Genomic DNA, 23,921 nt, shown 5'->3' on the forward strand with positions numbered 1-23,921 from the left:
TTACAGTGAAATGCTGTATACAACAGGTGTAGTAGAGCTTACAGTGAAATGCTGAATACAACAGGTGTAGTAGACCTTACAGTGAAATGCTGAATACAACAGGTGTAGTAGACCTCACAGTGAAATGCTGAATACAACAGGTGTAGTAGACCTTACAGTGAAATGCTGAATACAACAGGTGTAGTAGACCTTACAGTGAAATGCTGAATACAACAGGTGTAGTAGACCTCACAGTGAAATGCTGAATACAACAGGTGTAGTATGTGGAGGCTATATACAGGGTGTTACGGTACAGAGCCAATGTGGAGGCTATATACAGGGTATTACGGTACAGCGTCAATGTGGAGACTATATACAGGGGGTACCAGTACAGAGTCAATGTGGAGGCTATATACAGGGTATTACGGTACAGAGTCGATGTAGAGGCTATATACAGGGTATTACGGTACAGAGTCAATGTGGAGACTATATACAGGGGGTACCAGTACAGAGTCAATGTGGAGGCTATATACAGGGTATTACGGTACAGAGTCAATGTGGAGGCTATATACAGGGGGTACTGGTACAGAGTCAATGTGGAGGCTATATACAGGGGGTACCGGTACAGAGTCAATGTGGAGGCTATATACAGGGGGTACCGGTACAGAGTCAATGTGGAGGCTATATACAGGGGTACCGGTACAGAGTCAATGTGGAGGCTATATACAGGGTATTACGGTACAGAGTCAATGTGGAGGCTATATACAGGGGGTACCAGTACAGAGTCAATGTGGAGGCTATATACAGGGTATTACGGTACAGAGTTAATGTGGAGGCTATATACAGGGTGTTACGGTACAGAGTCAATGTGGAGGCTATATACAGGGTATTACGGTACAGAGTCAATGTGGAGGCTATATACAGGGGGTACCGGTACAGTCAATGTGGAGGCTATATACAGGGGGTACTGGTACAGAGTCAATGTGGAGACTATATACAGGGTATTACGGTACAGAGTCAATGTGGAGGCTATATACAGGGTATTACGGTACAGAGTCAATGTGGAGGCTATATACAGGGTATTACGGTACAGAGTCAATGTGGAGGCTATATACAGGGTATTACGGTACAGAGTCAATGTGGAGGCTATATACAGGGTATTACGGTACAGAGTCAATGTGGAGGCTATATACAGGGTATTACGGTACAGAGTCAATGTGGAGGCTATATACAGGGTGTTACGGTACAGAGTCAATGTGGAGGCTATATACAGGGGGTACCATTTGTACATTGTTAAAACACTGGTAAAAATATATAACATGACATTTGTAATGTCTTTATTGTTTTGAAACTTCTGTATGTGTAATGTTTACTGTTAGAGAGAGAGAGAGAGAGAGAGAGAGAGAGAGTACCCTACTTTAGAATAGAGTGGCCCAGTTCTCCCGGCTGGGTTGAAATTTCAATGGTGTGAAATGGTGCCAACTCCTCCCACCCGGGGCACCGGGCCATACACAACAAGGCAGAGAGGCGGGACTGGGTCTGAGGGTGCGGGACTGGTGTGGGCGGGCCGTAGCGTGTGGGCGGGCCTGGTGTGGGCGGGCCGTAGCATGTGCTCGTCGCTGCAGTGTGTGAAAGCAGTAGTTGGTCGTTGCAGTGGTACGGTTTGGAAGGAGGTCGATCGACCAGCAGAGAGACTCATTCACTGAGGAATACTGAGGACAATGATCCCAGGATACACTACTACAGAGGACATACTGCATACACTATGGTGAGTGGACACACAGAACACACACACACACTGAACACACACTCACAGAACACACACACACACACAGAACACAGAACACACACACAGAACACAGAACACACACACAGAACACACACACTCACAGAACACACACTAAACACACGCACTCACAGAACACGCACACACACTGAACACACACTGAACACACACACACTGAACACACACACACTGACCACACACATTGAGCTGCATGGAGTTTTGTCTGAGGAGGTGTTGCTGTGTGATGGCTTTACCTTACCGGCACGGGACAGGACAGGACAGGGTAGGACAGGACAGGGTAGGACGGGACATGGTGGGACAGGGTGGGACGGGACAGGGTAGGACGGGACAGGGTAGGACAGGACAGGGTGGGACAGGACAGGGTAGGACACGGTAGGACAGGACAGTACAGGGTGGGACAGGGTAGGACAGGACAGGGTGGGACAGGGTAGGACAGGACAGGGTAGGACCGGACAGGGTAGGACGGGACAGGGTAGGACAGGACATGGTGGGACAGGGTGGGACAGGACAGGGTAGGACCGGACAGGGTAGGACCGGACAGGGTAGGACGGGACAGGGTAGGACAGGACAGGGTGGGACAGGACAGGGTGGGACAGGGCAGGGTAGGACAGGACGGGACAGGGCAGATAATGTTAGATAATCCTACTGGGGACAGGAGAGAGAGAGTCAGGATTGTTGAAGAGCCTGTGGGGGAAAGTCAGTCTGAATACAGTGTTGACTTTAAGGTTGAATAGGTGTTGTCACAAAGGTGGATTTTCCTCAAGGGCTTGAGGTGTGTGTGTGTGTCCTGAGGTGTGTGTGTGTGTGTTTCCTTGCTGTGTGTCCTGAGGTGTGTGTGTTTCCTTGCTGTGTGTCCTGAGGTGTGTGTGTGTGTGTGTGTGTGTGTGTGTTTCCTTGCTGTGTGTCCTGAGGTGTGTGTGTGTGTGTGTGTGTTTCCTTGCTGTGTGTCCTGAGGTGTGTGTTTGTGTGTTTCCTTGCTGTGTGTCCTGAGGTGTGTGTGTGTGTGTGTGTGTGTGTGTGTGTGTCCTGAGGTGTGTGTGTGTGTGTTTCCTTGCTGTGTGTCCTGAGGTGTGTGTGTGTGTGTGTGTGTTTCCTTGCTGTGTGTCCTGAGGTGTGTGTGTGTTTCCTTGCTGTGTGTCCTGAGATGTGTGTGTGTTTCCTTGCTGTGTGTCCTGAGGTGTGTGTGTGTTTCCTTGCTGTGTGTCCTGAGATGTGTGTGTGTTTCCTTGCTGTGTCCTGAGGTGTGTGTGTGTGTTTCCTTGCTGTGTGTCCTGAGGTGTGTGTGTGTTTCCTTGCTGTGTGTCCTGAGGTGTGTGTGTGTGTTTCCTTGCTGTGTGTCCTGGGGTGTGTGTGTGTGTTTCCTTGCTGTGTGTCCTGAGGTGTGTGTGTGTTTCCTTGCTGTGTGTCCTGAGATGTGTGTGTGTTTCCTTGCTGTGTCCTGAGGTGTGTGTGTGTTTCCTTGCTGTGTGTCCTGAGGTGTGTGTGTGTTTCCTTGCTGTGTGTCCTGAGGTGTGTGTGTGTGTTTCCTTGCTGTGTGTCCTGGGGTGTGTGTGTGTGTTTCCTTGCTGTGTGTCCTGAGGTGTGTGTGTGTTTCCTTGCTGTGTGTCCTGAGGTGTGTGTGTGTGTTTCCTTGCTGTGAGCGTGTGTGTGTCCACGTGAATGTCTGTTTAAGCGCTGCCTGCTGCAGATACGTGCCTCTCTGTGGGGTTGACTGGCTGTGCTGTTGGCCTTGGGGCAGACGGTTTGGGGCAGACGGTTTGGGGCAGACGGTTTGGGGCAGACAGTTTGGGGCAGACAGTCTCCTCAGTACTGATCCCCTTCCTCTCTGAGGTAACCGTAGTATGGACCTTACTGTGCTGTTGACCTTGGGGCAGACGGTTTGGGGCAGACGGTTTGGGGCAGACAGTTTGGGGCAGACAGTCTCCTCAGTACTGATCCCCTTCCTCTCTGAGGTAACCGTAGTATGGACCTTACTGTGCTGTTGGCCTTGGGGCAGACAGTTTGGGGCAGACAGTCTCCTCGGTACTGATCCCCCTCCTCTCTGAGGTAACCGTAGTATGGACCTTACTGTGCTGTTGGCCTTGGGGAAGACGGTTTGGGGCAGACGGTTTGGGGCAGACAGTTTCCTCAGTACTGATCCCCTTCCTCTCTGAGTTAACCGTAGTATGGACCTTACTGTGCTGTTGGCCTTGGGGAAGACGGTTTGGGGCAGACGGTTTGGGGCAGACAGTTTCCTCAGTACTGATCCCCTTCCTCTCTGAGTTAACCGTAGTATGGACCTTACTGTGCTGTTGACCTTGGGGCAGACGGTTTGGGGCAGACGGTTTGGGGCAGACAGTTTGGGGCAGACGGTTTGGGGCAGACAGTCTCCTCGGTACTGATCCCCTTCCTCTCTGAGGTAACCGTAGTATGGACCTTACTGTGCTGTTGACCTTGGGGCAGACGGCTTGGGGCAGACGGTTTGGGGCAGACAGTTTGGGGCAGACAGTTTGGGGCAGACAGTTTCCTCGGTACTGATCCCCCTCCTCTCTGAGGTAACCGTAGTATGGACCTTACTGTGCTGTTGGCCTTGGGGCAGACGGTTTGGGGCAGACAGACCTTACTGTGCTCACTGGGGGACTGAAGGGCTCTTTTTGAAGGAGAGACGGGCTTAACCAGGGTGTGTGTGTGTTTACCTCAAACATCCGAGGAAGGTCAGCCCTGCGGAGAGAGAGAAAGGGAGAGAGAGAGAGAGAGGGAGAACGCTGGCATCAAGAATTGTAATTTCCTCGTTTCACAGGCACATAGAGAGGGGAGGGAAGAGAGAGATGGCTGAGGGTTAGCAGGACAGTGGAGGAGGGAGGGAAGAGAGATAGATGTGGCTGAGGGTTACGGGGCAGGACAGTGGAGGAGGGAGGGAAGAGAGAGAGATGGCTGAGGGTTACGGGGCAGGACAGTGGAGGAGGGAGGGAAGAGAGAGAGATGGCTGAGGGTTACGGGGCAGGACAGTGGAGGAGGGAGGGACGAGAGAGATGGCTGAGGGTTAGGGGACAGGACAGTGGAGGAGGGAGGGAAGAGAGAGAGATGGCTGAGGGTTACGGGGCAGGACAGTGGAGGAGGGAGGGAAGAGAGAGAGATGGCTGAGGGTTACGGGGCAGGACAGTGGAGGAGGGAGGGAAGAGAGAGAGATGGCTGAGGGTTAGGGGACAGGACAGTGGAGGAGGGAGGGAAGAGAGAAAGAGATGGCTGAGGGTTAGCAGGACAGTTGAGGAGGGAGGGAAGAGAGAGAGATGGCTGAGGGTTACGGGGCAGGACAGTGGAGGAGGGAGGGAAGAGAGAGAGATGTGGCTGAGGGTTAGGGGGCAGGACAATGGAGGAGGGAGGGAAGAGAGAGAGATGGCTGAGGGTTAGGGGGCAGGACAGTGGAGGAGGGAGGGAAGAGAGAGAGATGGCTGAGGGTTAGCAGGACAGTGGAGGAGGGGGGGAAGAGAGAGAGATGGCTGAGGGTTAGCAGGACAGTGGAGGAGGGAGGGAAGAGAGAGAGAGATGGCTGAGGGTTACCAGGACAGTGGAGGAGGGAGGGAAGAGAGAGATGGCTGAGGGTTACGGGGCAGGACAGTGGAGGAGGGAGGGAAGAGAGAGAGATGGCTGAGGGTTACGGGGCAGGACAGTGGAGGAGGGAGGGAAGAGAGAGAGATGGCTGAGGGTTACGGGGCAGGACGGTGTAGGAGGGAGGGAAGAGAGAGAGATGGCTGAGAGTTAGGGGGCAGGACAGTGGAGGAGGGAGGGAAGAGAGAGATGGCTGAGGGTTAGCAGGACAGTGGAGGAGGGGTGGAAGAGAGAGAGAGATGGCTGAGGGTTAGCAGGACAGTGGAGGAGGGAGGGATGAGAGAGAGATGGTTGAGGGTTAGCATGACAGTGGAGGAGGGAGGGACGAGAGAGAGAGATGGCTGAGGGTTAGCAGGACAGTGGAGGAGGGAAGAGAGAGATGGCTGAGGGTTACGGGGCAGGACAGTGGAGGAGGGAGGGAAGAGAGAGAGATGGCCGAGGGTTACGGTGAAGGACGGTGGAGGAGGGAGGGAAGAGAGAGAGATGGCTGAGGGTTACGGGGCAGGACTGTGGAGGAGGGAGGGAAGAGAGAGAGATGGCTGAGGGTTACAGGGCAGGACGGTGGAGGAGGGAGGGAAGAGAGAGAGATGGCTGAGGGTTACGGGGCAGGACAGTGGAGGAGGGAGGGAAGAGAGAGAGATGGCTGAGGGTTACGGGGCAGGACGGTGGAGGAGGGGGGGAAGAGAGAGAGATGCCTGAGGGTTAGGGGGCAGGACAGTGGAGGAGGGAGGGAAGAGAGAGAGATGGCTGAGGGTTAGGGGGCAGGACGGTGGAGGAGGGAGGGAAGAGAGAGAGATGGCTGAGGGTTAGGGGGCAGGACGGTGGAGGAGGGAGGGAAGAGAGAGAGATGGCTGAGGGTTAGGGGGCAGGACAGTGGAGGAGGGAGGGAAGAGAGAGAGAGATGGCTGAGGGTTACGGGGCAGGACAGTGGAGGAGGGAGGGAAGAGAGAGAGATGGTTGAACTGCTATCTCATCTCTTATAAAAATGGGTTCCAAAGGGTTCTTCAGCTGTCCCCATAGGAGAACCCCTTTTGGTTCCAAGTAAAATCAGGTAGAACTCTTTCCACAAGAATTCAGTGAATTATCCAGTGGACTGTGGCCCCTTGATATACTCTGTGTTCTATACAGGAACACATGTATCCTCTCTATATTGGGGTCTGCTGGGGTCTCTCTCTGGTCTCTCTCTGGTCTCTCTCTGGCCTTTGGTCTCTCTCTCTGGTCTCTGGTCTCTCTCTGATATATCCTTGATATACTCTGTGTTCTATACATATCCCCCCTATTGGGGTCTGCTGGGGTCTCTCTCTCTGGTCTCTCTCTGGTCTCTGGTCTCTGGTCTCTCTCTCTGGTCTCTCTCTGGCCTCTGGTCTCTCTCTCTGGCCTCTGGTCTCTCTCTGATATATCCTTGATATACTCTGTGTTCTATACATATCCCCCCTATTGGGGTCTGCTGGGGTCTCTCTCTCTGGTCTCTCTCTCTGGTCTCTGGTCTCTCTCTCTGATATTTCCTTGATATACTCTGTGTTCTATACATATCCCCCCTATTGGGGTCTGCTGGGGTCTCTCTCTCTGGTCTCTGGTCTCTGGTCTCTCTCTCTGGTCTCTCTCTGGTCTCTGGTCTCTCTCTCTGGTCTCTGGTCTCTCTCTGATATTTCCTTGATATACTCTGTGTTCTATACATATCCCCCCTATTGGGGTCTGCTGGGGTCTCTCTCTCTGGTCTCTCTCTCTGGTCTCTGGTCTCTCTCTCTGGTCTCTGGTCTCTCTCTCTGGTCTCTGGTCTCTCTCTGATATATCCTTGATATACTCTGTGTTCTATACATATCCCCCCTATTGGGGTCTGCTGGGGTAATTCTATCCATGCTGACACTCAGCGTTGAGATGTTTCTCTCTCTGGTCTCTCTCTCTCTCTGGTCTCTCTCTCTGGTCTCTGGTCTCTCTCTCTCCCCCAACCTCCCTCTCTCTGGTCTCTCTCTCTCCCCCAACCTCCCTCTCTCTCTGGTCTCTGGTCTCTCTTTCTCTCTGGTCTCTCTCTCTCCCCCAACCTTCCTCTATCTGGTCTCTCTCTCTGGTCTCTGGTCTCTCTCTCTGGTCTCTGGTCTCTCTCTCTCTCTCTCCCCCAACCTCCCTCTCTCTCTGGTCTCTGGTCTCTCTCTGGTCTCTCTCTCTGGTCTCTCTCTCTGGTCTCAGGATCTCTTTCTCTCTGGTCTCTCTCTCCCCCAACCTCCCTCTCTCTGGTCGCTCTCTCTCTCCCCCAACCTCCCTCTCTCTGGTCTCTGCTCTCTCTCTCTGGTCTCTCTCTCTCTCCCCCAACCTCCCTCTCTCTGGTCGCTCTCTCCCCCCCCCAACCTCCCTCTCTCTGATCTCTCTCTCTCTCTCCCCCAACCTCCCTTTCTCTCTGGTCTCTGGTCTCTCTTTATCTCTGGTCTCTCTCTCTCTCTCCCCCAACCTCCCTCTCTCTGGTCTCTGGTCTCTCTCTCTCTCCCCCAACCTCCCTCTCTCTGGTCTCTCTCTGGTCTCTGGTCTCTCTCTCTCTCTCCCCCAACCTCCTCCTCCCTGGTCTGTTCCTCTCAATTCAATTTAAGGGGTTATTGACATGGGAAACATATGTTTGCGTTGTAAGTGAAATAAACAATAAGAAATTAACAGTAAACATTACACTCACAAAAGTTCCAAAAGAATAAAGACATTACAAATGTCATATTATATATGATATATATATACAGTGTTGTAACAATGTGCAAATAGTTAAAGTACACAAGGGAAAATAAATAAACATAGATATGGGTTGTATTTACAATGGTGGTTGTTCTTCACTGGTTGCCCTTTTCTTGTGGCATCAGGTCACAAATCTTGCTGCTGTGAAGTCACACTGTGGTATTTCACCCAGTAGATATGGGAGTTTATCAAATTTGGATTTGTTTTCGAATTCTTTGTGGATCTGTGTAATCTGAGGGAAATATGTGTCTCTAATATGGTCATACATTGGGCAGCAGGTTAGGAAGTGGTATTTCACCCAGTAGATATGGGAGTTTATCAAAATTGTGGGTCTGTGTAATCCTGAGTGAAATATATGTGTCAGACTATGAGACGTCATAAAAAAAATGGGTTTCTCATGAAAAAGTCTGTAGCGTCCAAACGGTTTGGTCTACAAACTAACACGACCTACAAACTAATACAAACTAATACTACCTACAAGCTAATACTACCTACAAACTAATACAAACTAATACTACCTACAAGCTAATACTACCTACAAACTAATACAAACTAATACTACCTACAAGCTAATACAAACTAATACTACCTTCAAACTAATACAAACTAATACTACCTACAAGCTAATACTACCTACAAACTAATACAAACTAATACTACCTACAAACTAATACAAACTAATACTACCTACAAACTAATACAAACTAATACTACCTACAAGCTAATACAAACTAATACTACCTACAAACTAATACAAACTAATACTACCTACAAACTAATACAAACTAATACTACCTACAAACTAATACAAACTAATACTACCTACAAGCTAATACAAACTAATACTACCTACAAACTAATACAAACTAATACTACCTACAAGCTAATACTACCTACAAACTAATACAAACTAATACTACCTACAAGCTAATACAAACTAATACTACCTACAAGCTAATACAAACTAATACTACCTACAAACTAATACAAACTAATACTACCTACAAACTAATACAAACTAATACTACCTACAAACTAATACAAACTAATACTACCTACAAACTAATACTACCTACAAACTAATACAAACTAATATGACCACTCTATGGAAAGATGAGACCCTCACAAACCCCAAGGGACTCGCCTGAGGTCCGTCCATATGCTGACATTGACTTTGCTATTTTTGTGTGTCACTGCGTTTCGCTTGATAGCTATTAGTCAGCCAGCCCATAGAGAGAACATTGCATTGTGGGGTTTTGTAGTCGGCAGATTTTCCACAACGATTTTCACGTTAATGCCAACCTTATTATAATGGCAAAATGAAACATTTGTTCACCAAAGATATTGTTCTCATTTATTAGTGTTATGTAATACTGTGAATTATAGGAATTCGGGTTTTGGGGTGGATTTCTCCTTTAAGTATTTCACTGTTATCTGTGACTCTGCATGGTACTAAATAGTAGATTACCTCTGTGACCCTGTCTGTGCCCAGATCCTCTCAGCCCAGATCCTCTCAGCCCAGATCCCCTCAGCCCCAGATCCCCTCAGCACCAGATCCCCTCAGCCCAGATCCCCTCAGCCCCAGATCCCCTCAGCCCCAGATCCCCTCAGCACCAGATCCCCTCAGCCCAGATCCCCTCAGCCCCAGATCCCCTCAGCCCCAGATCCTCTCAGCCCCAGATCCTCTCAGCCCCAGATCCCCTCAGCCCCAGATCCTCTCAGCCCAGATCTTCTCAGCCCAGATCCCCAGATCCTCTCAGCCCAGATCCTCTCAGCCCAGATCCTTTCAGCCCAGATCCTCTCAGCCCAGATCCTCTCAGCCCCAGATCCCCTCAGCCCAGAACCTCTCAGCCCAGATCCTCTCAGCCTACATCTTCTCAGCCCAGATCCTCTCAGCCCAGATCCTCTCAGCCCCAGATCCTCTCAGCCCCAGATCCCCTCAGCCCAGATCCCCTCAGCCCAGATCCCCTCAGCCCAGATCCCCTCAGCCCAGATCCCCTCAGCCCAGATCCCCTCAGCCCAGATCCTCTCTGCCCAGATCCTTTCAGCCCAGATCCCCAGATCCTCTCAGCCCAGATCCCCAGATCCTCTCAGCCCAGATCCCCAGATCCTCTCAGCCCAGATCCTCTCAGCCCAGATCCTCTCAGCCCCAGATCCCCTCAGCCCAGAACCTCTCAGCCCAGATCTTCTCAGCCCAGATCCTCTCAGCCCAGATCCCCTCAGCCCCAGATCCCCTCAGCCCCAGATCCCCTCAGCCCCAGATCCCCTCAGCCCCAGATCCCCTCAGCCCCAGATCCCCTCAGCCCCAGATCCCCTCAGCCCTAGATCCTCTCAGCCCAGATCCTCTCAGCCCAGATCCTCTCAGCCCCAGATCAGATGTGTAATAAAGCTGTAGGTTAATGTGATTGTCATGCTGTTTTAAAATATGGAAGCCAACCCAGCTGAGACTTCCCTACAACAACAGAGCTGTCAGTCCCATGTCAGTCCCATGTCAGTCCCATGTCAAGCCCATTGACAGGACAGATACCAGCTGAGACTTCCCTACAACAACAGAGCTGTCAGTCCCATGTCAGTCCCATGTCAGTCCCATGTCAGGCCCATGTCAGTCCCATGTCAGGCCCATGTCAGGCCCATTGACAGGACAGATACCAGCTGAGACTTCTCTTCAACAACAGAGCTGCCAGTCCCATGTCAGTCCCATGTCAGTCCCATGTCAGTCCCATTGACAGGACAGATACCAGCTGAGACTTCCCTACAACAACAGAGCTGTCAGTCCCATGTCAGTCCCATGTCAGTCCCATGTCAGTCCCATTGACAGGACAGATACCAGCTGAGACTTCCCTACAACAACAGAGCTGCCAGTCCCATGTCAGTCCCATGTCAGTCCCATGTCAGTCCCATGTCAGTCCCATGTCAGGCCCATTGACAGGACAGATACCAGCTAAGACTTCCCTACAACAACAGAGCTGTCAGTCCCATGTCAGGCCCATGTCAGTCCCATGTCAGTCCCATTGACAGGACAGATACCAGCTGAGACTTCCCTACAACAACAGAGCTGTCAGTCCCATGTCAGGCCCATTGACAGGACAGATACCAGCTGAGACTTCCCTACAACAACAGAGCTGTCAGTCCCATGTCAGTCCCATGTCAGTCCCATGTCAGTCCCATTGACAGGACAGATACCAGCTGAGACTTCCCTACAACAACAGAGCTGTCAGTCCCATGTCAGTCCCATGTCAGGCCCATGTCAGGCCCATGTCAGTCCCATGTCAGTCCCATGTCAGTCCCATTGACAGGACAGATACCAGCTGAGACTTCCCTACAACAACAGAGCTGTCAGTCCCATGTCAGTCCCATGTCAGTCCCATGTCAGTCCCATGTCAGTCCCATGTCAGTCCCATTGACAGGACAGATACCAGTGCTTTGTTATATAGTACACTGTACCTTTAACCAAGGCAGTAGGGCACTATATAGGGAACACGGTAGTGCACTATATAGGGAACACGGTAGTGCACTATATAGGGAACACGGTAGGGCACTATATAGGGAACACGGTAGGGCACTATATAGGGAACACGGTAGTGCACTATATAGGGAACACGGTAGGGCACTATATAGGGAACACGGTAGGGCACTATATAGGGAACACGGTAGGGCACTATATAGGGAACACGGTAGTGCACTATATAGGGAACACGGTAGTGCACTATATAGGGAACACGGTAGTGCACTATATAGGGAACACGGTAGTGCACTATATAGGGAACACGGTAGTGCACTATATAGGGAACACGGTGCCGTTTGGGATGCAGCCGTTAAAACAGTCAACCCGCCTAACACTGAAGCTATGACTTCACCTTTAGGACGTTCCCGCCCCCACATACATGACCGCGGGGTCAGAAGGTCACAGAGAGGGGGTTCAGGGAGGTTAACGATATTTAAGGCTGCCTACTCTAATGAACTGTGTCCTCTGTGGTATTATGGCCCAGTATTCAGAGGGCTGAGGAGACCCTTCAGATGCCGATATAAGACTTCATAGGACTAAAGCCAAAACGCTTCCTCGTATACGACAACAATAACGATTAGAGGGACAGGACTGGGAGGAACCCCCTATTTAGACTGTAGTCTATACGACAACAATAACGATTAGAGGGACAGGACTGGGAGGAACCCCCTCTTTAGACTGAAGTCTATACAACAACAACGATTAGAGGCACAGGACTGGGAGGAACCCCCTCTTTAGACTGTAGTCTGCTATGACTCTAACCTCTAGACTGTAGTCTGTCTGGCTCTAACCTCTAGACTGTAGTCTGCTCTGACTCTAACCTCTAGACTGTAGTCTGCTCTGACTCTAACCTCTAGACTGAAGTCTGCTCTGACTCTAACCTCTAGACTGTAGTCTGCTCTGACTCTAACCTTTAGACTGAAGTCTGCTCTGATTCTAACCTCTAGACTGTAGTCTGCTCTGACTCTAACCTCTAGACTGTAGTCTGCTCTGACTCTCTAACCTCTAGACTGTAGTCTGCTCTGACTCTAACCTCTAGACTGTAGTCTGCTCTGACTCTAACCTCTAGACTGTAGTCTGCTCTGACTCTAACCTCTAGACTGAAGTCTGCTCTGATTCTAACCTCTAGACTGTAGTCTGCTCTGACTCTAACCTCTAGACTGAAGTCTGCTCTGACTCTAACCTTTAGACTGTAGTCTGCTCTGGCTCTATCCTCTAGACTGTAGTCTGCTCTGACTCTAACCTCTAGACTGTAGTCTGCTCTGGCTCTATCCTCTAGACTGTAGTCTGCTCTGACTCTAACCTCTAGACTGTAGTCTGCTCTGACTCTCTAACCTCCAGACTGCAGTCTGTCTGACTCTCTAACCTCTAGACTGTAGTCTGCTCTGACTCTAACCTTTAGACTGTAGTCTGCTCTGACTCTCTAACCTCCAGACTGTAGTCTGTCTGACTCTCTAACCTCTAGACTGTAGTCTGCTCTGACTCTAACCTTTAGACTGTAGTCTGTCTGACTCTCTAACCTCTAAACTGTAGTCTGCTCTGACTCTAACCTCTAGACTGTAGTCTGCTCTGACTTTAACCTCTAGACTAGTCTGCTCTGACTCTAACCTCTAGACTGTAGTCTGCTCTGACTCTAACCTCTAGACTGTAGTCTGCTCTGACTCTAACCTTTAGACTGTAGTCTGCTCTGACTCTAACCTCTAGACTGTAGTCTGCTCTGACTCTAACCTCTAGACTGTAGTCTGCTCTGACTCTAACCTCTAGACTGTAGCCTGCTCTGACTCTAACCTTTAGACTGTAGTCTGCTCTGACTCTAACCTCTAGACTGTAGTCTGCTCTGACTCTAACCTCTAGACTGTAGTCTGCTCTGACTCTCTCTCTACTACCCCTCCCTACTCAAGTGCTTCAATATATATAACACTGACTGACTGATTGTAAACATGGTGATATAGGACACTCACTGACTGATTGTAAACATGGTGATATAGGACACAGACTGACTGATTGTAAACATGGTGATATAGGACACTCACTGACTGATTGTAAACATGGTGATATAGGACGCTGACTGACTGATTGTAAACATGGTGATATAGGACACTGACTGACTGATTGTTAACATGGTGATATAGGACGCTGACTGACTGATTGTTAACATGGTGATATAGGACACTGACTGACTGATTGTTAACATGGTGATATAGGACACTGACTGACTGATTGTAAACATGGTGATATAGGACACTGACTGACTGATTGTAAACATGGTGTCAGCTCTGTCTAAATTGTTGGAGAGAATGACAGGAGGAAGTGAAGGGCGGAGGGAGGCTGAAAGACATATTGATTGAAGAAGTGTGATGGCTCAAATTCTCCCTGAAAGCAGGAATGCAGAGCAGAGCAGGGCCTTGTCAGGGGCTGAAAGGCAGATCCAACCAGACATGTGGAGGCTGACAGGCAGCAGGGCTGAGGAGTCAGGGGATGAGGAGTCAGGGGCTGAAAGGCAGATCCAACCAGACATGTGGAGGCTGACAGGTAGCAGAGCAGGGCTGAGGAGTCAGGGGATGAGGAGTCAGGGGATGAGGAGTCAGGGGCTGAGGAGTCAGGGGCTGAAAGGCAGATCCAACCACACATGTGGAGGCTGAAAGGCAGCAGAGCAGGGATGAGGAGTCAGGGGCTGAGGAGTCAGGAACTGAGGAGTCAGTGGATGAAGGGACTAGGGGGCTGGGGGGGTTATGGCCGGGGTGGAGAGGGCTCAGGGGCTGAGGAGTCAGGGGATGAGGAGTCAGGGGATGAAGGGATTAGGGGGCTGGGGGGGGTTATGGCCGGGGTGGAGAGGGCTCAGGGTTAGAGTTGAGGTGGAGGCAGTGAACTCCCTACTGATTTATATAAGTGCAGATACATCACCTCTGTCTCTGGTATGAAGGGGGTTGGGGTGGACAGGGTGCTTCCAGAATGTCTCCTCTGGGACAGAGGGGTGTACCGAGAGAGAGAGACCGTACTGATGGGATGGACAGGGTTAGAACCATGTGACCTGGCCTAATGACCTGGTCACGCTGGTTGAAACACTCAAACACATTCCCAAACTAGACTGTGGATTTTTTATTTGGTTTAGTTATTTAACTAGGCAAGTCAGTTAAGAACAAGTTACACCGACCAAACCCCGGATGACGCTGGGCCAATTGTGCGCCGCCCTATGAGACTCCCAATCACGGCCGGTTGTGATACAGCCTGGATTCGAACCAGGGCGTCTGTAGTGACGCCTCAAGAGCTGAGATGCAGTGCCTTAGACCGCTGCGTCACTCGGGAGCCCCATAGTGGACATGGTATCCTTGTGATTAGTAAATACTGTGGACATGGTATCCTTGTGATTAGTAAATACTGTGGACATGGTATCCTTGTGATTAGTAAATACTGTGGACATGGTATCTTTGTGATTAGTAAATACTGTGGACATGGTATCCTTGTGATTAGTAAATACTGTGGACATGGTATCTTTGATTAGTAAATACTGTGGACATGGTATCCTTGTGATTAGTAAATACTGTGGACATGGTATCTTTGTGACTAGTACTGTTGAGGTAGTTGTATATGTCTCCATGTTAACCAACAGGTGTTGAGGTAGTTGGATATGTCTCCATGGAAACCAACAGGTGTTGAGGTAGTTGGATATGTCTCCATATTAACCAACAGGTGTTGAGGTAGTTGGATATGTCTCCATGGAAACCAACAGGTGTTGAGGTAGTTGGATATGTCTCCATATTAACCAACAGGTGTTGAGGTAGTTGGATATGTCTCCATGGAAACCAACAGGTGTTGAAGTAGTTGGATATGTCTCCATGGAAACCAACAGGTGTTGAGGTAGTTGGATATATCTCCATATAAACCAACAGGTGTTGAGGTAGTTGGATATATCTCCATATAAACCAACAGGTGTTGAGGTAGTTGGATAATACTCCATGGAAACCAACAGGTGTTGAGGTAGTTGGATATATCTCCATATAAACCAACAGGTGTTGAGGTAGATGGATAATACTCCATGGAAACCAACAGGTGTTGAGGTAGTTGGATATATCTCCATATAAACCAACAGGTGTTGAGGTAGTTGGATATATCTCCATATAAACTAACAGGTGTTGAGGTAGTTGGATAATACTCCATGGAAACCAACAGGTGTTGAGGTAGTTGGATATATCTCCATATAAACCAACAGGTGTTGAGGTAGTTGGATAATACTCCATGGAAACCAACAGGTGTTGAGGTAGTTGGATATATTTCCATATAAACCAACAGGTGTTGAGGTAGTTGGATATATCTCCATATAAACCAACAGGTGTTGAGGTAGTTGGATATGTCTCCATGGAAACCAACAGGTGTTGAGGTAGTTGGATATATCTCCATATAAACCAACAGGTGTTGAGGTAGTTGGATATGTCTCCATATAAACCAACAGGTGTTGAGGTAGTTGGATATGTCTCCATATAAACCAACAGGTGTTGAGGTAGTTGGATATATCTCCATATAAACCAACAGGTGTTGAGGTAGTTGGATATATATCCATATAAACCAACAGGTGTTGAGGTAGTTAGATATGTCTCCATGGAAACCAACAGGTGTTGAGGTAGTTGGATATATCTCCATATAAACCAACAGGTGTTGAGGTAGTTGGATATATCTCCATGGAAACCAACAGGTGTTGAGGTAGTTGGATATATCTCCATGTAAACCAACAGGTGTTGAGGTAGTTGGATATATCTCCATGGAAACCAACAGGTGTTGAGGTAGTTGGATATGTCTCCATGTAAACCAACAGGTGTTGAGGTAGTTGGATAAATCTCCATGGAAACCAACAGGTGTTGAGGTAGTTGGATATATCTCCATATAAACCAACAGGTGTTGAGGTAGTTGGATATGTCTCCATATAAACCAACAGGTGTTGAGGTAGTTGGATATGTCTCCATGGAAACCAACAGGTGTTGAGGTAGTTGGATATATCTCCATATAAACCAACAGGTGTTGAGGTAGTTGGATAATACTCCATGTAAACCAACAGGTGTTGAGGTAGTTGGATATATCTCCATATAAACCAACAGGTGTTGAGGTAGTTGGATATATCTCCATATAAACCAACAGGTGTTGAGGTAGTTGGATATATCTCCATATAAACCAACAGGTGTTGAGGTAGTTGGATATATATCCATATAAACCAACAGGTGTTGAGGTAGTTAGATATGTCTCCATGGAAACCAACAGGTGTTGAGGTAGTTGGATATATCTCCATATAAACCAACAGGTGTTGAGGTAGTTGGATATATCTCCATGGAAACCAACAGGTGTTGAGGTAGTTGGATATATCTCCATGTAAACCAACAGGTGTTGAGGTAGTTGGATATATCTCCATGGAAACCAACAGGTGTTGAGGTAGTTGGATATGTCTCCATGTAAACCAACAGGTGTTGAGGTAGTTGGATAAATCTCCATGGAAACCAACAGGTGTTGAGGTAGTTGGATATATCTCCATATAAACCAACAGGTGTTGAGGTAGTTGGATATGTCTCCATATAAACCAACAGGTGTTGAGGTAGTTGGATATGTCTCCATGGAAACCAACAGGTGTTGAGGTAGTTGGATATATCTCCATATAAACCAACAGGTGTTGAGGTAGTTGGATAATACTCCATGTAAACCAACAGGTGTTGAGGTAGTTGGATATATCTCCATATAAACCAACAGGTGTTGAGGTAGTTGGATATATCTCCATATAAACCAACAGGTGTTGAGGTAGTTGGATATGTCTCCATATAAACCAACAGGTGTTGAGGTAGTTGGATATGTCTCCATGGAAACCAACAGGTGTTGAGGTAGTTGGATATATCTCCATATAAACCAACAGGTGTTGAGGTAGTTGGATAATACTCCATGTAAACCAACAGGTGTTGAGGTAGTTGGATAATACTCCATGGAAACCAACAGGTGTTGAGGTAGTTGGATATGTCTCCATATAAACCAACAGGTGTTGAGGTAGTTGGATATATCTCCATATAAACCAACAGGTGTTGAGGTAGTTGGATATGTCTCCATGGAAACCAACAGGTGTTGAGGTAGTTGGATATATCTCCATATAAACCAACAGGTGTTGAGGTAGTTGGATATGTCTCCATGTAAACCAACAGGTGTTGAGGTAGTTGGATATGTCTCCATGGAAACCAACAGGTCCATGAAGCTCTTCCCCTCATCAATCTCATTAAAGTCAGCCAGTCGGTCTGTCTGCCTGTTTGTTTCCAGCCATCAGGCATCTTCCGCCAGCCTTCTCTGGCTCTGGGCCTGCCTGATATCAGTCAGCTCCGACCCACGTGAACCTCATGTTGTCACATCCTGCTGGGTTTGACCCCTGCAACTTCCCAGACACAGCAGAGCTTTCACACAGTGGAGCCGTACGTACGGAGACACACCTTGCTTTCAATAGCCCAGACTTTAGCCCCAATCCACCGCTGACTGGACGCCAGGAGCCCACTAGGTATTGTAGTGGAGCCAAAGCAAGTGGAGCCCTGGCAGCTTACTGGAAGGAGGGAGGGAAGGAAGGAGGGAGGGAAGGAGGGAGGGAGCCTTTGATGTTGATGAGGGAAGGCGATTACTTTATACACTGCTGTTGTTCTCAGATCAGTACAGAGAGATGTGGCGGAGAGTCTGGAGAGAGACATCATCTCACTGCCTCATGATACGTTCAGCCGCTGGAGAGGAAAATGAGGGCCCAAGTGGCTCCCTATTCCCTACATAGTGCACTCCTTCAGACCAGAGCTCAGGGCCCTTTGTAGGGAATAGGGGGCCGTTCCAGACTGAGTTTCCGAAGAGCAGTTAAAAGATTAGTTTGACGTTTGGGTTTGGTTTTAAAAGTATTTTAGTTAGCTACTTCTGAGACATCAAATGATCTCAGAAAGATTTAGTTTCTGTAATCATTTTTGAGTCCCAACTTTTCTGTGGAGTTTCTAAAGGAGTTCCTGATTCCCTTCTCTGAAACCAGCCGGGGCTTTTCTATACTTGGGACAATAGCGAGGGGACGGTGTGTTTACTCGTTTGATTATGACTTTCCTTCTCAGGAAAGATTAACGGTCTGTATTTTAGGAGGTAAACTTGAATTCCACACTTGAGGATTCCAGTCTTTTGTTTCAAGGCCTGTTGACAGTAGGAGTAGAGATTAGCATGAATCATTCAATCGAAAACCAAGAGCAGTACTGCAGATACCACAGGGGTAGAAAGGATCATCCCATGTCTTTACCACCCGTGGAAATATATATTGGACTTGGGCCTTGTGAGGGAGAATAGCTCGGGCCTTGTGAGGGAGAATAGCTTGGGCCTTTTGAGGGAGAATAGCTCGGGCCTTGTGAGGGAGAATAGCTCGGGCCTTTTGAGGGAGAATAGCTCGGGCCTTGTGAGGGAGAATAGCTCGGGCCTTGTGAGGGACTATAGCTCGGGCCTTGTGAGGGAGAATAGCTCGGGCCTTGTGAGGGAGAATAGCTCGGGCCTTGTGAGGGAGAATAGCTCGGGCCTTGTGAGGGAGAATAGCTCGGGCCTTGTGAGGGAGTATAGCTCGGGCCTTGTGAGGGAGAATAGCTCGGGCCTTGTGAGGGACTATAGCTCGGGCCTTGTGAGGGAGAATAGCTCGGGCCTTGTGAGGGAGTATAGGTCGGGCCTTGAAGTCTTGAAGGGTATTTGTGTCTGCTTGGTATGTAGCAGAGCTGGGTTCAACCTACTGAGTCGCATTACACGTCATTATTAGATGACGCAGTCGATGTCAGCTGTGTATGAAATCAGAGAGGGAGAGACAAACAGCAACATACAGAGAGAGAAATAGAGAGGGGGAAAGTTTCCACAGATCCTGGGAGAGAGAGAGAGGGTCTATAGTAGTATAGGGCTCTGGTCTATAGTAGTACCACTAGTAGTACCACTATATAGGGAATATGGTTCTGGTCTATTGTAGTACCACTATATAGGGAATAGGGCTCTGGTCTATAGTAGTACCACTATATAGGGAATAGGGCTCTGGTCTATAGTAGTACCACTATATAGGGAATAGGGATCTGGTCTATAGTAGTACCACTATATAGGGAATAGGGCTCTGGTCTATAGTAGTGCCACTATATAGGGAATAGGGCTCTGGTCTATAGTAGTACCACTATATAGGGAATAGGGATCTGGTCTATAGTAGTACCACTATATAGGGAATAGGGCTCTGGTCTATAGTAGTACCACTATATAGGGAATAGGGTTCTGGTCTATAGTAGTACCACTATATAGGGAATAGGGCTCTGGTCTATAGTAGTACCACTATATAGGGAATAGGGCTCTGGTCTATAGTAGTACCACTATATAGGGAATAGGGCTCTGGTCTATAGTAGTACCACTATATAGGGAATAGGGCTCTGGTCTATAGTAGTGTACTATATAGGGAATATGGCTCTGGTCTATAGTAGTACCACTATATAGGGAATAGGGCTCTGGTCTATAGTAGTGTACTATATAGGGAATAGGGCTCTGGTCTATAGTAGTACCACTATATAGGGAATAGGGCTCTGGTCTATAGTAGTACCACTATATAGGGAATAGGGCTCTGGTCTATAGTAGTACCACTACATAGGGAATAGGGCTCTGGTCTATAGTAGTACCACTATATAGGGAATAGGGCTCTGGTCTATAGTAGTGTACTATATAGGGAATAGGGCTATGGTCTATAGTAGTACCACTATATAGGGAATAGGGCTCTGGTCTATAGTAGTACCACTATATAGGGAATAGGGCTCTGGTCTATAGTAGTACCACTACATAGGGAATAGGGCTCTGGTCTATAGTAGTACCACTATATAGGGAATAGGGCTCTGGTCTATAGTAGTACCACTATATAGGGAATAGGGCTCTGGTCTATAGTAGTACCACTATATAGGGAATAGGGCTCTGGTCTATAGTAGTACCACTATATAGGGAATAGGGCTCTGGTCTATAGTAGTACCACTATATAGGGAATAGGGCTCTGGTCTATAGCAGTACCACTATATAGGGAATAGGGTTCTGGTCTATAGTAGTACCACTATATAGGGAATAGGGCTCTGGTCTATAGTAGTACCACTATATAGGGAATAGGGCTCTGGTCTATAGTAGTACCACTATATAGGGAATAGGGCTCTGGTCTATAGTAGTACCACTATATAGGGAATAGGGCTCTGGTCTATAGTAGTACCACTATATAGGGAATAGGGCTCTGGTCTATAGTAGTGTACTATATAGGGAATAGGGCTCTGGTCTAAAGTAGTGTACTATATAGGGAATAGGGCTCTGGTCTATAGTAGTGTACTATATAGGGAATAGGGCTCTGGTCTATAGTAGTACCACTATATAGGGAATAGGGCTCTGGTCTAAAGTAGTGTACTATATAGGGAATAGGGCTCTGGTCTATAGTAGTACCACTATATAGGGCTCTGGTCTATAGTAGTACCACTATATAGGGAATAGGGCTCTGGTCTATAGTAGTGTACTATATAGGGAATAGGGCTCTGGTCTATAGTAGTGTACTATATAGGGAATAGGGCTCCATTTGGGGCGAACATAAAGCCTTCTCTCCAGTTGTCCCTCAGTCTCTTTGTTCCCATTTCAACAGAGGTTCACACCTTCACAGAAGCAACGCGGGTCATTAAGATGGCATCCTGCTGGCTGAGAGGTGTGGGGTGTGTGTGTGTGAGTGTGTGTGTGTGTGTGTGTCTGTGTGTGTGTGTGTTTGTGTGTGTGTACGGACACTAGTTTGCAGGGCTCTGAATTAAAAATATTAATTGGTAGCACTGATGCGCCCAACTTTAAATAATTTGGAGCACAGCATAACATTTAGGAGCACCTCATAACATTTAGGAGCACCACATAACATTTAGGAGCACCACATAACATTTAGGAGCACCACATAACATTTAGGAGCACCACATAACATTTAGGAGCACCACATAACATTTAGGAGCACCACATAACATTTAGGAGCACCACATAACATTTAGGAGCACCACATAACATTTAGGAGCACCACATAACATTTAGGAGCACCGCATAACATTTAGGAGCACCACATAACATTTAGGAGCACCTCATAACATTTAGGAGCACCTCATAACATTTAGGAGCACCACATAACATTTAGGAGCACCTCATAACATTTAGGAGCACCACATAACATTTAGGAGCACCACATAACATTTAGGAGCACCACATAACATTTAGGAGCACCACATAACATTTAGGAGCACCTCATAACATTTAGGAGCACCACATAACATTTAGGAGCACCTCATAACATTTAGGAGCACCACATAACATTTAGGAGCACCACATAACATTTAGGAGCACCTCATAACATTTAGGAGCACCACATAACATTTAGGAGCACCACATAACATTTAGGAGCACCACATAACATTTAGGAGCACCACATAACATTTAGGAGCACCACATAACATTTAGGAGCACAGCATAACATTTAGGAGCACCACATAACATTTAGGAGCACCACATAACATTTAGGAGCACAGCATAACATTTAGGAGCACCACATAACATTTAGGAGCACCACATAACATTTAGGAGCACCACATAACATTTAGGAGCACCTCATAACATTTAGGAGCACAGCATAACATTTAGGAGCACAGCATAACATTTAGGAGCACCTCATAACATTTAGGAGCACCACATAACATTTAGGAGCACAGCATAACATTTAGGAGCACCACATAACATTTAGGAGCACCACATAACATTTAGGAGCACCTCATAACATTTAGGAGCACCACATAACATTTAGGAGCACCTCATAACATTTAGGAGCACCTCATAACATTTAGGAGCACAGCATAACATTTAGGAGCACCACATAACATTTAGGAGCACCACATAACATTTAGGAGCACCTCATAACATTTAGGAGCACCACATAACATTTAGGAGCACCACATAACATTTAGGAGCACCACATAACATTTAGGAGCACCACATAACATTTAGGAGCACAGCATAACATTTAGGAGCACCACATAACATTTAGGAGCACCACATAACATTTAGGAGCACAGCATAACATTTAGGAGCACCACATAACATTTAGGAGCACCACATAACATTTAGGAGCACCACATAACATTTAGGAGCACCTCATAACATTTAGGAGCACCACATAACATTTAGGAGCACCTCATAACATTTAGGAGCACCTCATAACATTTAGGAGCACAGCATAACATTTAGGAGCACCTCATAACATTTAGGAGCACCTCATAACATTTAGGAGCACAGCATAACATTTAGGAGCACCTCATAACATTTAGGAGCACCACATAACATTTAGGAGCACCTCATAACATTTAGGAGCACCACATAACATTTAGGAGCACCACATAACATTTAGGAGCACCACATAACATTTAGGAGCACCTCATAACATTTAGGAGCACCACATAACATTTAGGAGCACCACATAACATTTAGGAGCACCTCATAACATTTAGGAGCACAGCATAACATTTAGGAGCACCACATAACATTTAGGAGAACAGCCATCTGGTAGAACAGCCATCTGGTAGAACAGCCATCTGGTAGAACAGCCATCTGGTAGAACAGCCATCTGCCATCTGGTAGAACAGCCATCTGGTAGAACAGCCATCTGGTAGAACAGCCATCTGGTAGAACATCCATCTGGTAGGACAGCCATCTGGTCGAACAGCCATCTGGTAGAACAGCCATCTGGTAGGACAGCCATCTGGTAGGACAGCCATCTGGTAGAACAGCCATCTGGTAGAACAGCCATCTGGTAGGACAGCCATCTGGTAGAACAGCCATCTGGTAGAACAGCCATCTGGTAGAACAGCCATCTGGTAGAACATCCATCTGGTAGAACAGCCATCTGGTAGAACAACCATCTGGTAGAACAGCCATCTGGTAGAACAGCCATCTGGTAGAACATCCATCTGGTAGAACAGCCATCTGGTAGAACAACCATCTGGTAGAACAACCATCTGGTAGAACAACCATCTGGTAGAACATCCATCTGGTAGAACAGCCATCTGGTAGAACAACCATCTGGTAGAACAGCCATCTGGTAGAACAGCCAACAGCCATCTGGTAGAACAGCCATCTGGTAGAACAGCCAACAGCCATCTGGTAGAACAGCCATCTGGTAGAACAACCATCTGGTAGAACAGCCATCTGGTAGAACAGCCAACAGCCATCTGGTAGAACAGCCATCTGGTAGAACAGCCAACAGCCATCTGGTAGAACAGCCATCTGGTAGAACAGCCAACAGCC

The 23,921-nt window shown here is 47.8% G+C and overlaps 1 protein-coding gene across 1 annotated transcript in view; it reads left to right on the forward strand.

Annotated features, from left to right (window-relative positions):
• Nucleotides 1-1,644: 1,644 nt before the first annotated feature.
• Nucleotides 1,645-23,921, forward strand: part of LOC139384646 (pleckstrin homology domain-containing family G member 4B-like) — a 147,770-nt gene continuing 125,493 nt past the window's right edge. Inside the window, exon 1 of the mRNA XM_071129460.1 lies at nt 1,645-1,747. Coding sequence (XP_070985561.1) covers nt 1,745-1,747 — 3 coding nt within the window. The 5' untranslated portion in view covers nt 1,645-1,744. The remainder of the gene's footprint in view (nt 1,748-23,921) is intronic.

This window comes from Oncorhynchus clarkii, chromosome 26 (genome assembly GCF_045791955.1).
Source record: "Oncorhynchus clarkii lewisi isolate Uvic-CL-2024 chromosome 26, UVic_Ocla_1.0, whole genome shotgun sequence".
NCBI lineage: Eukaryota > Metazoa > Chordata > Actinopteri > Salmoniformes > Salmonidae > Oncorhynchus > Oncorhynchus clarkii.